General features: G+C 49.2%; 1 protein-coding gene across 2 annotated transcripts in view; it reads right to left on the reverse strand.

The window, feature by feature from the left end:
• Nucleotides 1-8894, reverse strand: part of MCAM (melanoma cell adhesion molecule) — a 29568-nt gene extending 20674 nt beyond the window's left edge. For both annotated transcript variants that reach the window (XM_039350623.1, XM_039350622.1), the window contains exon 1: nt 8749-8894. In XM_039350623.1, the coding sequence (XP_039206557.1) occupies nt 8749-8815 (67 nt within the window). In that variant the 5' untranslated portion in view covers nt 8816-8894. The remainder of the gene's footprint in view (nt 1-8748) is intronic.
• Between the last annotated feature and the right edge of the window lie 8282 nt (nt 8895-17176).

Consider the following 17176-nt stretch of genomic DNA (forward strand, 5'->3'; position numbering starts at 1 on the left):
GCAAAAAAAAAAAAAAAGGTTTAATCAGTCAATTTCAACTTCTTGTGGGGAAAAAAAAGATCTTGCAAAGTTGGAATTGATTGATTGAATTTTTTAGTCCCACCCAGTCTGCCGTTACCACCGCAGCCACACCCAGCCAATGGGCCACACCTACTCAATTGGCCACACCCAGCCAATGGGCTACACCCACCCAGCACCCAACGATGCATAAGTGGGTTTTGGGTTGCAGTTTGGGCACTCGGTCTCTAAGAGGTTCGCCATCACTGATCTAAGCTCAAGATGGTTAGAGTTGCCATCATAAAAGTTCTTCCACTAACAAGGTCAGAGAATCTGTCAGGCTCAGGAAAAAAAATATCACACCTTATAGCAGGGGTTCTCAACCTTGGCAACTTTAAGACTTGTGGACTTCACCTCCCAGAATTCCTCAGCCAGCAAAGCTGGGAGGTGAAGTCCACAAGTCTTAAAGTTGCCAAGGTTGAGAACCCCTGCCTTATAGGATCTGGAAGTTTAAGGTTTCTAGAATCCACCTGTTAAATCCTTACAAGGACTGAAGGCTGTGCATAGCCACCTAGGGACACCTGCATTTTTGGGGCGACCGGTTCCTAGTTGCACCCCCTCTTTCCCGTTGCTTGGTCTACTCCAATCTGCAGTGCTTCTGGGGCTGGAATGAATGAAAGTCGATCCATTTCAAGCAGCAAATTCAGTTCATGAACTATCCAGCACTGCAAAGTCCTTCACAGGCAGAGCTCTCTCAGCTTGAAAATTATGGTGGCTCCATGCTATAAAACTAGGAACCAACGCTGGTTATTCTCAAGACCAAACCAGAGTTGGGAAAGGCTGAATAATCTGGTTTTAAATGGTGGGTTGGGAGAACAGACAGAAAGACTAAGAGCTTGCTGTTGGAGGACCAAGCTTGACTGTGTCCTCTCATTCTCCAGGCTGGCCTGCTGGATGACTTCCGCCTGCACAACCAACTCATGCGTCAGGAATGTCTACCATGTGCCACTGAATACTAGTTGGAGAGCAGGTCTTTTGTTCCTCTGCTGTCCCAAAGCTGGCACAAAGGCTGGTGGCTGGCACGTCAGAGCAGCTGCTGCCAACACTCTTACGAAAGCAGGGGGTGTCCAGAGGAGAGAAGGGATGGTTCACCAAATGGAGGGGCAGCCAGGCCAAGCAAGGGAGGGCGGACCCACAGACAAAAGGGGCTTTGCTGCTGGATGGATTTCTGTTTTGGAAGCCCCACTTCCTTCTTACGGAATGAGCCCTTCGGCATTTCCCATCAGGGCTGGAGCCCCGAGCGAAGTTCAGAAGCAAATTTCTCCCTCCCTGCGGGAAGATAGGGGCAGCCCCCCCAACACAATGGCTTGATTGAAGGCAAGAAGGCCCCAAGGATCCCGGGAAGACTTTCTAAACGTCTCAAAGACTGCAGAGAAGAGAAGCCGGGAATAGAGGGTCCGTTCTCTGCCAAAACTTCTCCCCATTCCAAACGCCCACCCAGAATTGCCCGAGCAAAGAAAGTGAGAAGAGTGGAAAAAGGAAGAAGACCAACCCCCTCCTTGGGAACAAGAGTGATCACATCTGAACACAGCCCACCCTTTCTAGAAATCTCTGCAAAGCTTGGAACAGCCTCTTCAAGCATGCATCAGTCAAGATTCGACCGAGAAGACCTTGCCAATGTCAAGAAAGTTTAGGCTAGATTCTTTTGAGAAGGTGAAACCTTCTTTGAGAAGGTGCGTAGGTAGAGGTGACTGTCGAGATGATCTGGAGAACATGGACCACACTTAAAAAAGCAACCATTATTGGAAAGCAACAGCTAGTTGGCCAAAACATTAAATTAATGTGGGTTTTTAAAATATCACTTGTATTCTAGGCCGAAAAGGTTAGACCGGAAACAGAAATGAACAGAAAAAGCAAAACCAATTTCTAGATTGTTTCCAGCAAGAATCTTGCAAGAGAGATCCTGTAACGGAAGCTTGGACAATCCAGACAAAATACAAAGTGGCACAAAGTTGTCAAAAAGCCACAATTTGATCTTCCTGTTCTCTTGGCCAAGGCCTAGAAGACTTTAAACAAGGAGAGGATCAAGACATCTAAACTTCTCCCTGACACAGGGAGCAGAGATAGAGTGTTGTCTTGTTTCTCACAACATGACAACCCTGGGTCACCCTGCTTGGAAGGAGATGAAAGGCAGAAAAGACAGGATTTCTTTCTACAGTTCATAAATCCATGTCCTCCCAGCCAAAGATTCAACCAAGCCAAAGTGCCTTGCAACGGCTTTAAAAGGAGAATTGGAGCAAGTCTCAGAGCGCAAGGTTATCAGCCCCAAAATGCCCAGAAGGATTGTATCATCGGGTGTCATTTGCCAGAGAGCAAAAACAGAAAACAACTACAGATATATTTTAGGGAAAGGAGCACCGGGCTAGAGGCACCTTGGGGCCCAATTTATGTGAGGGTTGTGATTCTCAGACTTCCCAAAATGTGGTTTGCTGCTCTGCGAAAATGTCAGTGAAATATTTCTAGGTTCCTCCCCCCCAAAAGTGCAAAATTAAGATCCCCATCTCTACCACCCCCAGCAGTGAACCTAGGCATGTTCCCAGGGAACACGAGAAGCAAGGGAGCCCAGGAACTGATGCCAAAGCTGGCTCAGCTCCCCACTTCACTTTTCCCCAAGCAAACATCAGGATGAGTTGCAATGCACAGTCTCTCCAGTGAGTTGCCGAGGCAGAATGAGGATGGGGTGGGGGGGGGCTCGTGAGAGAAGCCCGATGCCTGACTCACTCCGGGCAGGTTTCCCGGGACTCCAGTTAACCATATTTAGCCTGCTTGGGAACTGTCAGGACACAAACCTCGCAAGCAGCCAAACCCACTGGAGCACCGACCGCTCTCTGAGCCATCCTGGGAGGGCATGGAAAGGCTAAGCTAAAGGGCCATAAGCTAGACAGAGAGGGTCTTTCCTGCCTGCAGGAAGGAGCAATGAAGGCAACTAAGGGAGGGGGGAGGGAGGTCCAGTTCCCAGGGGGAAATTAATCTGAGAATTAATTGCCTGTCAATAAGGAGAGGTGGGGGCAAGGCTACCGGGTGGGGGTAGAATTGCGGACATGCCAGAAGGGTGAAAAAATAGCATCTGGAGAGGATAAAAAAAGAAAGTGTAAGAAAGTTTGCTTGGAGAGGAATTCTCCCTAGAAGGAAAGGCTTGGCTTTTCTCCCAATGGACCTGATTAAACGGGTAGAAAAGAGGGCAGATATCTTTATTTATCAGAGGCTGCTGGTTTGGGCTGCATTCAGTGTGGCTGTTATGCTGTCATTTTGCACACTCCAAGCAAGGTGCTTTTTAAGGGAGGCTGGCAGGTCCCCTGTTGTAGGCAGCTTATGGATTCAGACTGGGGAGGGAAAGAGGCAAAAAGGGTGTGGGGTTCTTGAAATTCGCAACATACAACCTCTTGGTTTAAGGACCAGTACTACACAGGAAGGAAAATGCCAAAGAGAGAGGACGGCATACAGCAATGTGAAGGCTTTATTTCCTAGCCAAAAACAAAAAAACCCAAAAACCACTCTTCTTGAAGGCAAAGATTGCGATTAAGCATTGCTGCAAGAAGTGGGAGAAACAAAGAAAGACAGAAGACGGAAGGGCTGTGGTGGGCACTCACTCCAAACTCTGTAGCAGCACAAAGTTGCAGGTTTCATCTCTGATTTTTTTTTCAGAAAGAATCTTGCAAGCCTGGACCCAATCTTGTTTTTTGTTTTTTTAAAAAAATGAAATTCTGGAGAGAAAGAACAGGGATATAATGCTGTTTGTATACCGTTTTCTATGAGTTCCGAATGCCTCCCACCTTTAAAGCAGAAGGGAGAATGATCAAGAAAGGTTGAGCAGAGTTCAGAGTCAAAGTTTTGCTGCCCCAAAGCTAACATTCCCAGTTTTTGTTTGCCATCATAAGCCTCCTCTGACTCCAAAGCTTTTGCCTTCTTTAACTGTCTTTTCCCTCCGTCCAACCAGAAACTGCAATCAAAGACTCCATTTGCATCTCTTCCGCAAAGTTGTAAAAAAAAGGGGAGAGTGTGTTGTTAATCATTGCAACCAATGGACACATTTTCAAAGCAATTCTCTCCAGCTTGTGATTTCATTGCACTGTTAAGAGCAATAGCAAGAGCACTTAGACTTATATACTCTTTCACAGTGCTTTACAGCTCTCTCTAAGTGGCTTAGAGTCAGCCTATGGCCCCCAACAATTTGGGTCCTCATTTTATTGACTTTGGAAGGATGGAAGGCTGAGTCAACCTTGAGCAGGTGAGAATCGAACTACCGGCAGCCGGCAGTCAGCAGAAGTAGCCTGCAGTACTGCATTCTAACCACTGCACCACCAAACCCAGGTTAAGCTCAAAGTATCTGAAGGGTACCAGGTAGTGCTAAATTCTATGCAAATTCCCAACAGTCCTTCAAAACAAAGTGTTAAACTGGTTTTAGAACCTTCATGGGCTCTACCAAGTAACAGCTGATCCTGGTGGCTATTTTTTTTCTCCAGAGGTTGGTCCACTCAATGACTATTTTACTATAGGAATTGCATGATAGATAGTCCTTGCCCTATGACCGTCATGCAGTCTATTTATGGGATGGTCATAAATCCCGACCTGACATTATGATCTTTTTTTGCAGCAATTATTAGGCAAACACAATGGTCGTTAAACAAACACAGTGGTCATTAAGAGAACCCATTGTTCGCCATGGCATGGTTTGGCCCCGCAATGGAAGCAAATTCCGGTTTTCAGCAACACTGTCAAAAAAATGTAATCGTGTGACTGCGGGATGCTGCAAGTGGCTGTACCTGTCATTGTGTTCTTGAGAGCCAGAACTACAGTCCCCTGACCATGATGGTGGCACGAAAAATCAGAACTGGGTTTTATAACCCCCTTTATTCCAGGTAGGCCCTATCTTCAAAAGGTCACCAAGTGACCATGGTTAAGTCAAGGACTATTTGCATTTGAAAATCTTCCTTCTCTAACTTTCATTTGGATGACTCTCCTGCAAGGGAGGAGTTTTTAAATGCTTTTAAATATTCCCCCACCCTCCACAAACACACAGAGGTAATGCCAACAAGCGGGGAATCCAAAGCGGATGTGGAATTTTAGATCAAGCCTTCTGGATCTCATCCAAAATTGTTATCTGGTGATTTTCACTGGCTCTCATTCAAGGGAAACAACCAACCGGAGGGGTGAGTCAGTCTCAGAACTGGTTATTTCCATACCTATCGGGTGCGATTAAGAGAAGGAACATGTGCAAGGTTGTGAGAAGTGAGCGGTAAAGCTGTGGTGGAGGGCAATCTTTGAACGTGTGCTTTAGACCCGGCCTCAGCTGCCCCTACTCAGATCTCTAAAGAGTGGCTAACAACAGTGGTCCCCTCTGCCCAGGTTCTGGGCAACCATTCAGTTAATTCTTGCAATGTTCGGACACTGCACTAGAACAACACTAAAGAAACGGGACAGCCAGACGCTCCAAGACACAGACAAACCTACGACAGCCAACCAGGAAAGAAATTGAGAAGGACAGTGAAGAAAGATGGAAGACAAAGGTTCCTTCTCCAAGGTACTGTATGCCCAGCCGTTTTTCCAAGCCGGAAAAAATTCCCCACGGACACTTTGCCTGGTGTCCTGGGTGGTTAAGACCCTGTAGAGATACATGGTACAGTCCCATAAATGATTTCCTGAAAAGAGAACAGAAGGCGGGCTGGGAGGAGAAGTCTCATCAACAGGACAAGGGTGGTGTGGACTTCAACTCCCAGAATTCCCCAGCCAGCCAGGCTGGCTGGGGAATTCTGGGAGTTGAAGTCCACGTGTCTGAAAGTCGCCAAGTTGAGAAACACTGTGCTAGAATTAGACGTGTCCTCAAGGCCTAATGACCAATGACAGAAGATCCTGGAAATAGGTATGAGCCAATCGGTCGGAGACAGTTACTGCTCTCAGTTCCACCTCCACAAACAGACTATTGCAATGTGCTCGGCATGGGGCTGCCCTTGAAGGCTATTCAGAAGGTATCAAGAAGACAGAGGGTATCTTATCTTGTTGGCGTGGATTTTGATCTTCAACGCAGTCCCTGAAGAAAGGATGCCCAAGAGCTGGCTGCATTTATGCATCCGATGTTAGGATTTGATGACATCTGCCCTAGCTATTGATTTGATTTTTAACTGGAGCATTGCAAACCCCTCTTATCGAAATTGCATAAATAAAAGCCCACAGCTGTCCTGCAGTGAGCAGTCTCACAAACTGGGTGTTAGGAAGGGTGTGGCCGGACATAAAATATGGTTTTATGCAGAAAGCAAGTTGGTTATTCAATCCCAAATACATTCTCTGTCACCTTTTCCCTTCGGCTTTACCTTCTGAGCAACGGACAAAGCACAGGGCTACAATCACTCTCAATTTTTATTTTCTAAGAAGATTTACAAAGGAATAATGCTGGAGCTGGCATGTTCCTTTCTCACTTTTCAAGGCTTGTTAAATGAAAGAACCGCAAGATTTGCAAAGCAAAGCTTCCCGCAGGACGAGAATCCCTCTTTTCCCGTCCCCGATTGGAAGCACGCGCCATCCCTTTCTTTCTTTCTTTAAAAACTTTTACATATTTCAATGTGCAGCTTGTTCCCAGGCCGAGTGCAGCCCTGGAATTTTTTTGGCACCATTCCCTGGTTATAAATACTTCCCTGAGAAATTAGCAAAGGAGCAAAAACATGGCCCTTTTTTCCTTTCCATGTGTTGGTTTTCTTTTTATTTAACATCTTCCTGATCACAAATATTTCTGAATACATAACCAGGATAGGAGGGGGAAAAAATGAAAAAGAAAAAAAAATCCACATGTTCCCTGAGCAGAGCATGACCCAGCAGTTGGAAACGCAAAGGAGATTGCCGGGCTAATCTTGCAAAGGCTTGGCCAGGGGAAGAAAGAGACTGAGCTGAGATACAAGGGATCAGGTGTCTTCCTTCTTTTAAAATCTCACAGCCCTACAGATCTCTTGTTTTGAGCAGCAGGCACCACGCCCTTGGGATTTTGAGATTTCTGCCATCTTGAATTAAGGATGGACAGGCAGATGGAGGAGCCAGGAAGCTGGCACCTCTCTGGAAGAGAAGACACCTCATCCACCGAGAGCACCAGTCACAGAAGACACCAGCATCCAGTGCCAAAAAATCTGCCTCCCTGGAGTTTCAGCCTGGCGAGAAAGCTCAGGCATGCCAAGTGGGTGGGTGGCATGTGCCCGGAGTCCCCTCCCTCAATGCCCTGCTCTCCATGGGCAGGGAGGGACTGGGGAGGAGAGGAAGCAGAGCCACCTGTCCCGGGTGGGGACGCTCGCTTGCACCAGCCACAATCCGTCCTTCTAAGCCGCCCAGCCAGCTCTGGGCTTGTCTTCTGGGTTCTGCTCTCCGGAGACGATAAAGGGGGTTTAGCTCAGCTTCTTTGCAGGCAAGGTAGAACAAAGGTTGCAGAATCTAGAGGCTGGGGAGGGGGGGTCTTCCCCGCTTCCCCGCCCTCCAGCTACCAGCCAGATCTTTTTTTTGCGGAGCAGCTGGTGCCGGGCTGGGCTCCTCCCTTTCCGAGGCAGCCGCATTTGCAGCGAGCCAAGGGGGCGTGGGGAGGGGGCTTGAGCCCCCACGAAGCCCCGGGAAGGACGCGGCATTTACCCCCCTCCCTCCCAAAAGAACCAGGGCTGGGTCGGTCGGAGGCTCAAAGGCGGTTAGAAGCGAGTCGCGGGCGATGCCCGGGCCCCGTCCAGCTCAGCTGGGTCCCTGCCCGACGGGCAGGACTACAAGGCTCATTATCCTCAGCCCGTTCCGTCGCGGGCGTCGAAAGAGCAATCCTCTTTTGTGGGAGGGGTCCCGGAGAGCAGGTTTTGCAAAACTCCCCCCCGACCGAGACTGCAGCAAAGACGGGCCCGCCCCCTTCAGTCTCCGCGCCTGGGAAGCGGGGCGGGGGGGGGGGCGAGGCCAGAGGGGCGTCCTAGGGAATCCCCTTCCTAATACCCGGGGAGGGGGCGAGGAAGCGGATCCGTTTCACCCTCGCCCGCCCGCCTTTTCGCCACCCGAACAGGCGGTGCCCGACGGACGGATGGCCAGTTCGCCCAGCCGCGGGGTCGTAAATCAAAGCGGGGCAGGGAGCAGAGGGGGACGGAAGGAGGGGGGGTCTTGCAGGGGCTGCGCTTTGGAGGCGCCCTGACCTCCCTCCCACTCCCCTCCCCCACTGCCCCCCACGCCCTCGGCTCCCCAACTCCGGGGCTTTATGCCGTCCTTCCTTTCTTCCACCACAGCGCACCCCGCCCCCTTTCCCTCCACTAGCAGTTGCAAAGCGCTTGTAGCAGCTGCTGCACCCGGGAGTAGAGCAGAAGCGGAGGCAGGGAGAAAGGTGGGTGTGTTCTCCAACCGTGCCGCCGGAGAGCGCGAAAGGCGCCCCGCTTCTCGGCCCCGGGTGGGATTCGCGCGCCCCGCCCAGCCAAAAGCCTTCCCCGGGCAGGCAAGCCGGGCACCCCCCCCCCTCCTCCTTCCCACGCAGGCACCTTCCGTGCAGGGCACCTCCTGACCGGGCAGGCACCTTCCCGGGCTCGCCTGGACCTGGAGGGGGGTCCGGGAGCCGCCCCCACTAAGCCCCGGGGTAAAGGAGCCGCGCCGGGGTTGGAGAGCGCAAAACGCGCGCTGCGACCCCGGCAGCCCTCGCTCGTTGCAAGCCCGGGGCAGGGGGCTCCATCGTGCCGGGGGTCCGGGGACGCCCCCACTCACCTCTGCCGCAGTAGCTGGCGAGCAGGAGGCAGCCCAGCGCCAGGGATCCCAGCCGTCCGCAGCTCATGGTCGCCCGCGCCGTGCCCGGACTCCGACTGCGGCCAGGAGCCGGGGAGCTGGAGCCCGGCGGCTGACGTCACGGGCGAGGGGAGGGGCCGCTCCGAGGGGGGCAACCCGGCCGCCGCCCCCCCCCCACTCTCCAGGGTGGGCTGCACCGGCGCGGAAAAGCAGCCGGGTGGGAGCAGGTCGCGGTCGAGGCCGCGAGGCTTCCCAGCTGCTGGGATGCAGATGCTGGCGCATCTGGCCGACTTCCCTGGCAGATGCGTGCAGCGGAGCCTCCGAGGGCCACTCGGGGCGCCCGGTTCAGTTTTTCCGGACAAAAAAAAGGGGAAAGCCAGAATTCCCCCTGGGACAGGGAAGGCGAGGGAGCGTCGGGGGTCCCAATAGGGCCAGTGCAGGGGCCTGGGTGGGGTAAAAGCAGGGGTTCCCCCCCCCAAAAAATCAGCAGTCCCGGGCCCGTGCGTGACCTGACATCCCTGGGGAGCCCCGTTTTGCAGCCTCCTCTCTCACTGAATGGACATCCCATCAAAACTGAAACTCCCCAATAAGTCGTATCCTGTGAAAAGGGGGCTGGTTTTCTCCCCCCCCCTTCCTTATATTCCGGCACGTGCCCCCCCAGAATGTGCACTTGAAGGGCTCTGCGTCCTCCTTGTAGCCTCTTCTCTGCGGGGGAGTTTCTCACCTGCCCACAAGGTGAGCAAGAGGGGCCCTTTGCCAGGTGCCCAAATTTTGATTGGGTGACCATAAGGGATGCTGCAATGGTCATAAGTGTGAGGACTGGTTGTAAGTCACTCTTTTCAATGATATTTGAATGGTCACTAAACAAATGGCCGTAAGTCGATGACTTACCTGTGCAGACCCTCCGAGAGCAAGAAGGGCGGTACTTAAATGTGATTGACAGATACAGAGAAAGGAAAATAGATGATAGGAGAGATAGACAGACAGATAGATAGATGAATGAGGTAGATAGGAGATAGATAGATAAATGGATAAATAGGTGATAGGTGATAGAGATGATAGGAGATAGATAGATAGATAGATAGATAGATAGATAGATAGATAGATAGATAGATAGATAGATAGATAGATAGATAGATACTGTAGATAAATGACAGACAGACAGATAGCTAGCTGAAAGGGAAGATCTGAGAGACTCCTTGTTGCTGGCAGTGTCCCATTCTTTCTCATGAATCTCCTGATCCAAGCAGGAGGGATCCAGCTGTTTTAGAATCAACAGCTGACATGTTGACATGGGTTCGAGAAAGGTGGGCCAGCCAAAGCTTTGCATTGTCCCCAAAGGCAGTGCTTCATTTGGGGTCTCCTTCCCAGCTTCTCCTCCTTCCTCCAGTTCCTCCCTTCAGTCCTTGGGGGGTGGGGTTTCTTCTGGATTCTTTGGGGAGCCCCAGCAGGTTCCCACAATCCGCGCCACACCAGCCATGCCGAGCACTGAGCACTTCCCGGCTTGCAAGTGATCAGAGGTGACTGAAATACCAGCCCGCCTGACCTTTTGGCCTCCTAATTGCTCCATTGCTACAGGGAATCCTAGCTGAGGGAGAAACCAGGATAGCCTTGTCCTGGCTGACCGGTTACCCTGTTTACTATCCCGCTGTAGTTTGGAAGGGGTGAAAAACCCCACTCTCTTTGGGGATGCTGCTGTTCTGCCCCCATTTCCACTATTGAACAAAAGCAGTTTCAATACTGTTTCAGCAAACATCTCTGCTGCTGTTAGCCTCTGAAATGTTTTCTCTTGCTAAAAACCTCTCTCTTCTTCCTTCCCTCTCTCTCTGAGAGAGAGAGAGAGAGAGAGAGAGAGAGAGAGAGAGAGAGAGAGAGAGATGGAATCCATCCTAGTCCTATCTTCTTTTCAGTTATTCTACGCCAACCCTGTGGGCTGGAGTTGGCTTTGACTTTGGCTTAGGTGTCCTCTGAATCTGTGAATTGCAATCTAGAATTCAGAGCTCAAACAGGTAGTCCTCATTTAGTGACTGCCTCATTTAGCAATTGCAATTACAACAGCATTGAAAAAGGACCTTGATGACCAATCCTGGCATTGGCGATCTCCCCAGATCGGTAAAACTAAGGAAAGCTGAATCACAAGTACAGTTGCAATTTCACTTAGCAACTGCTTCACTTGATGACCAATTTGCTCATACTGACTATGGCTGCTAAACCAGTGATAAATATACATCAATATGATAAATCTTCAGTCAGTTAAAAATACAGATGGTGAGAGTCAGAAAGAGATAACATTAAGGAAGTAAGATAACCATATAGGCAAAAATAGCTGGGTCTGAGAAAGGAAGAGGGAAGTAATAAAATAGATAAATAGTTGTTTTTTAAGGAAATGGCTAGCCAGAAAGTATAGGAAAGCAGGAAACCATGCCAAATAAGATAAGAAGAGAGGCACATTCTAAAATGGAGACATAAATATATCTGAGTTTAAAATAACCATAAGAAAATATTTTTTCTTATTCTTATTGTACATGTGAATATGATTTAGTATGTTATCAGGAAATGTGTATAGGCGGTCGGAAAGAGTGTAACCTCATACTACCTCAGCCATTGGGGAAAGAGGAGGGCTGTAGCGGCCGGTGATAGGGATGAATAAAAGAAGGAGATATTTTGGGTTAAAACTTTGGAGAGAACCAATCTTAGAAAGATTCTCTCCCCCTTATTGCAATAAACATAAAACAAAAGGCCTTCACTGTGTCTTGGCTGGTTATTGGTCAGGCGAGCTTGCCTCTGGTCACAAAGGAAAGTAGCCAGGAGCACATAACACCAGGACTACCTGTGCACGAATCTAGCCCCTTGTAACCTGTTCAAGGAACTATGGTTAAGCAGACTGCAGCCGGTGCAGTTTGTGGACCTTCTTCAGTAAAGCGAAGAGCAGAAGGGATTTTCTGCGGCAGACCCTCATGATTTCCTAAGAAAGCTGGAAAAAAACTATGCCTGGGAGCTGAGTTTGATGCAACTCTTTCCGCCTCTCTCTGCACCGTCTGGGCTGATGTTTTTCTCCAGTTCAGTGGGGATTTTTCCAGAGCTTCCAAGGTTAGTACAAACACATGGCGTTCAGGTATGCACCGCTCCACTCCCCAAACAGATTCTCAGAAAAACAGAAAAGAAATTTAAGAGTTCACGGCAGGAGGGGAGATTCAGGGGGAAGGCTGCTTTGCTCATTCATGCTTCAGCCACATGCAATGCTGCAGCACCGCCGGGCTTGCTAGTGCATGCACACTTAGCAAGACACCATCCTGTTCCTTCTCCAGCAGCAGAAAACGAGTCCTCATTGTAACTTGCAAGGAAATGGGTCTTTGAAACCTTAATTCTGTCTTTTTGCAGACAATCTGCCTGGTTTTTCTAGGGTCTGTACAGAAGAGCTGGCTTATAAACAAGTATAGAAAAATTTCTGGTCTTTACAGAATTTAGCAATTTTGAAAGCACTGACTCTTTCCCCTGTTGCCTTCTTTCTCCCCTTCTGTTCCCAAAGAGGTTTGTTTGTGTTAAACACACATTTCTGTTGAGCAGGAAAATACCAGGATCCATAAACATCATTATCGTCCCCTGGGCCTGTTTCCCCCAGTCTGTTAACCTGAAACAAACAACCTTCTGACTTGCTTTAACCTCCCATTTATTTGCACCCATTCAAGCGACTAAGCGACAGATGGGAGGCGTGATCCAGGGTTGTCTGCAAGGGCAAGATAAGAGCCGGGACGATACCACAATCAAAGCGCCACCTGTTTTTAATGTGTATGACGTCTCACATGGTTTCCTCTCGCCTCGTGGACCCTCCGGAACAAAAGTTCCATCAAAGTTTCCCAACCCCAGCAACTGTGTGGAATTCAGCACCCAGAATACTGGGAAGTGAAGTCCAGGCATCTTAAAGTTGCTGAGCACCATCGCTGATCTTCTATCTAGATGGTCACAACTGTCCGGCCTCTGGGAAACCCTGAAGCAGAAGTTGAGTCAGCCGTGTCTTTTACCAGCAACTCACAAGATGATATAAACCAGAGCTAGTTAAAGGCCATAATCTAAGTGTAATGACGTAGCCTCTGGGGGACATCTCTGATGGCCCCCATCAGCCTGGAGGCAGATTTCACTAGGGAAGCACAACTGAAGGGAGAGTTGAACGTTCAACTATTGCAGCCAAGTGAGTTCCCATGTGATATTGTCATGATTGGGTCTCCTTCCTTCTTTGCTCCTCCCCTTCAATCCAGAAAGACTAGAGGTCAAAGAAAATATGTACCAATCTTAAGGCGGGTGCCAAGACCCAGCTGGCCTTCCCCCAAATTCGAGGAGGACTCTGTCTTTAGAGGAACAACCTGGTTTCCAAATTCACTGTGCAAACTGTTTGGACTTTTTTTCCCCCCAAAAGGAGACCTAAGATGGAATCCCTCTGTGTTTCTAAGCATCGCTCTTCCTTCCAACTCAAGAGCAAATTTGAAAAGAGGCGCTAACTTGGAAGGAAATCTTTGCTCTCCTGCAACCTCGCTCTTCTCCAAGACTAACATCTGTAACAAGATCACCACCGAGAGATTTAAAACAGATGTGCTTCCCCCAGCAACCAGATCACTAATGCCTGGGAGAATATTTCTTTCATATTTTGTCATGGATTCTCCTCTTCAACTCCTTTTCTTGGAGAAATGAGCCGTCTGCTTTGTTCCTTCAGTGCCCGATGGCTTCTTTGTCTTGGCCTCGGATGGGCCAGCTGCGGTGGGAAGAAAAGGGGATGAAGGGGACCGCTAACAATTTGAAACATGGGGTCTGAAAAATAGAGGGGGGGGGGAAACAGGAGGAAGGAGTCCCCAAATGGACACAGTCGACCTCTTGATTCATCTCCAGATTTTATGTGCAAAGAAGAAGTCTCCGGTGTGCGCCAGGCCAGACCACCAGGCTGGGATTCCTTTTTGACCTTAGGAGAACTGCAAGATGTAAATCAGTTCCAACCATCCCTGGAAGCTCCTCCTGGATTAACAGAGGGAAACTCATTCTTTAAGTCAGTCACAACGCAGATTAGCCAACAGGCTAATCTGCAACTGAGTAACCTCAGCAAATAATATGTGATCGTTTTTAGGGCACCTCGAGAAGATCTGTAGGAGACAGAACATTTTGACTGGAAATGCCCTTCCGGTTAACTTATAACAGACCAGTTTGTACTGTTAAGCCTCCGTGCTTTATTAAATTGGAGGGTTGGTCAAATCTTTCCCTGTTTTGGAGACACTCAACTGGTCTGGTCTGTTCAAAACATCTGTAGCCTTGTATATTATCTTTAAGCTTTCTTAGCACTCTTAGGGGCTAATACTCTCTCTATTTACACGTATGGGGACAACTTTACGTGCCCCTTGAAAGGAAGCTGCCACTCCAGGTTCAGCGAGCAAAGGTCATCTTAGCCACCCTTGCCTCACTTTAGAAGAATCAGGTTCCGGTGGAACGTGAGTCTTCATCAAAACCTTCTCCAGAAGGAAGTTTCCGATCTGCCCTTACAGTCTAAGCTTTTTGCTCCCTCCTTTCAGAATGATTTAGCTTCAGATGATTCATCAGAAAAGATGAATTCCATCCCCCCCCCATTTCCAAATGAGATTAAAGGCTTGAAATGGCTTCACTGGGCTAAGATAGATGCCAGGCGCCAGCCTGTTCTTTGGCTGAGAGGCTGATGCAAACTATGGAAAAGGCTGATCGAGTCTGGCAGCGAGTGGAATCGGGGACCAAAAAGAAGCTTTGAATTGCAGCTGGGGGCACAGAGAAGAGTGCAGAGAAGAGCAACAAAGGTGATTAGGGCGCTGGAGGCTAAAATGTATGAAGAGCAGCTGCTGGAATTGGGTATGTCTAGTTTAATGAAGAATGGACCAGGGGAGACAGGATAGCAGTGTTCCAACATCCCAGGGGTTGGCACAAGAAGGGTGTGTGTATGTCAAGCTATTCTCCAAGGCGCCTGAAGGCAGGACACGAAACAATGGATGGGAACTAATCAAGGAAAGAAGCAACCTAGAACTAAGGAGAAACTTCCTGACAGAACAATTACTCGGTGGAAAGACTTGCTTCCAGAAATTGTGGGTGCTCCATCGCTGGAAGTTTTCAAGAAGAGATTAGACAATTATTGTGGGAGGTTTTTAAGAAGAGATTAGACAGCCACTTGTCTGAAATGGTACAGGGTTTCTGCCTGAGCAGGGGGGTTGGACTAGAAGACCTCCAAGGTCCCTTTCAACCCTGTTATTCTGTTTCTGTTTCTGGGATCTTTTCAAGGCAAACACTTCCTCAGGTCCTTCAAGATCCCTCGTGAAAGGCAACTGGATCTGAGGAGGCATCAGGGAAAGCAGGACTACCTGAGGTCATGGAAAGCCATTTCAAAGGCACCAGCAGACCCAGTTTAAGCAGGGTTTAAGTGGGAAGAGCATGCAACCTTCGGAGTGGTTTGCGAAGGTCCATTTGAACAGGCTGGGACAAAGCCTAAATTGGCTTTTAATGAGATTTCAGTGCAGTTGAAATGTCATCCAATTAATTCGATCGTTTATTTCAAGATGGTTTCATCGAGACCTGCCTGCATATTTAATATGCTTTTTACTTCATTATGATTAGCAAGACGGCAACGACTCCTTTGAAGCTCTGGGGAGGGATCACAGCATCTGCACGTCACGGAGAGTAGCTGCCTTGAGCAAAGAGCTCTGTGCTGCTTCAAAGCTTATATATTTATTAGCTGCAATACAGTTTTTGAAGACTCTTGGACAAGGCTGCGGACTGCTCCTACACCAGGGCACGAGTCATAGGAGTGGCAATCCCGGGAGTGCCAGGATTTCCAGCTGGAACCAGAGGGAGAGTCAGCCTGGAAATAAGGAGGGATTTCCTGACAGTGAAAAAGATTAATCGGTGGGATGACTTGCCTCCTGGAGTTGTGGGTGTCCCATCGCTGGAGGTTTTCAAGAAGAGATTAGACAATTATTTGTCCAGGATGGAATAAAGACTCCTCCCTTGGTCAGGGGGGTGGACTAGGAGACCCCCTAGGGTCCTTTCCAGCCCTATGATTCTAGAAGGAAGGAAGGAAGGAAGGAAGGAAGGGAGGGAGGGAGGGAGGGAGGGAGGGAGGGAGGGAGGGAGGAAGGCAGGCAGAGAGGGAGGGAGGGAGGGAGGGAGGGAGAAGAAGGAAGGAAAGGGAAAGGGAAAGGAAGAAAAGGGAGGAAAGAAGAGAGAGGGAGGGAGGAAAGGAAGGAATGAGGAAGAAAAGGAAGGAAGGAAGGGAGGTAGGGAGAAAAGGGAGGGAGGGAGGGAGGGAGAGAGGAAGGAAGGGGAAAGGGAAGGAAGGAAATGGATGGAAGCTAGTCAGAGGGAGATTCAACCTGGAAAAAAGGAGGAATTTCCTGACAGTGAGAAGGATCAATCGATGAATAGCTGGCCTTCCAGAGTTGTGGGTGCTCCATCACTGGAGGTCTTCAAAAAGAAATTGGACAACCTTTTGTCTGGGATGGAATAAGGCCTCCTGCCTTGAACAGGGGGCTGGACTAAAAGACCTCCAAGGTCCCTCCCAGCCCTAGGAGTCTATGATTCCTGTTGTACCACTGGCTCATCTGGTGGCTGCTTTTGTTTTCCTGATGTCTTGGCTTCATCTCTATGAGCTGCTGTCCAAACAAGCCGCAGATCAGAGACTGAAGGTCGGCTTGCTTTATTCCCGTCCAAATAGTTGGAGATCAAAAGTTCAAACCAGCCCTTCATTTGTGGACTGGGCCAATCGCCTGGTATGAGAAGAATCAGGAAGGTGTGCTGTTGAAGGAACTGGCTGTGTGTGGTTTTGGCAAGGCTGAGCTGTCTGGGAGGGAGGTTGCAGAGGAGCCAATAAACAAGCAGATTAATAAATAAAGGCGTTTATTGTGCTGGGACTTATCATTTCGAAGCCTCTCTTTGCAAATAGCCATCTGGATCACCCAAAGTTAATGGGATAATCCTTCTGCCTGTTCAGGTCCAGAATCTAGTTAAGACCATCCAGATCAGTGTTTCTCAACCTTAGCAACTTGTTGAGCTCCAGAAATTCTCCAGCCAGCATGCTTGGACTTCAACTCCCAGAATTCCCCAGCCTGGGGAATTCTGGGAGTTGAAGTCTAGACGTCTTAAAAGCTGCTGAGTTGAGAAACACTGGTTAAAGGGAAGGATGGTCCAGGTCCATTTCCTATGCTGGCTGGGGAATTCTGGGAGTTGAAGTCCAGATAACTTAAAAGTTGCTGAATTGAGAAATTTTAACTCACGACTGAATAAGGATAAGGATAAGATCCGGACCGGCTCACGGTTGACTCAGCCTTCCGTCCTTCTGAGGTCGGTAAAATGAGGACCCAGATTATTGAGGGCAATAGGCTGACTCTGTAAACGCCTTAGAGAGGGCTGTAAA

The sequence above is a fragment of the Crotalus tigris genome, unplaced genomic scaffold (assembly GCF_016545835.1).
Source record: "Crotalus tigris isolate CLP2741 ecotype Arizona unplaced genomic scaffold, ASM1654583v1 scf7180000018340.3345759, whole genome shotgun sequence".
Lineage (NCBI taxonomy): Eukaryota > Metazoa > Chordata > Lepidosauria > Squamata > Viperidae > Crotalus > Crotalus tigris.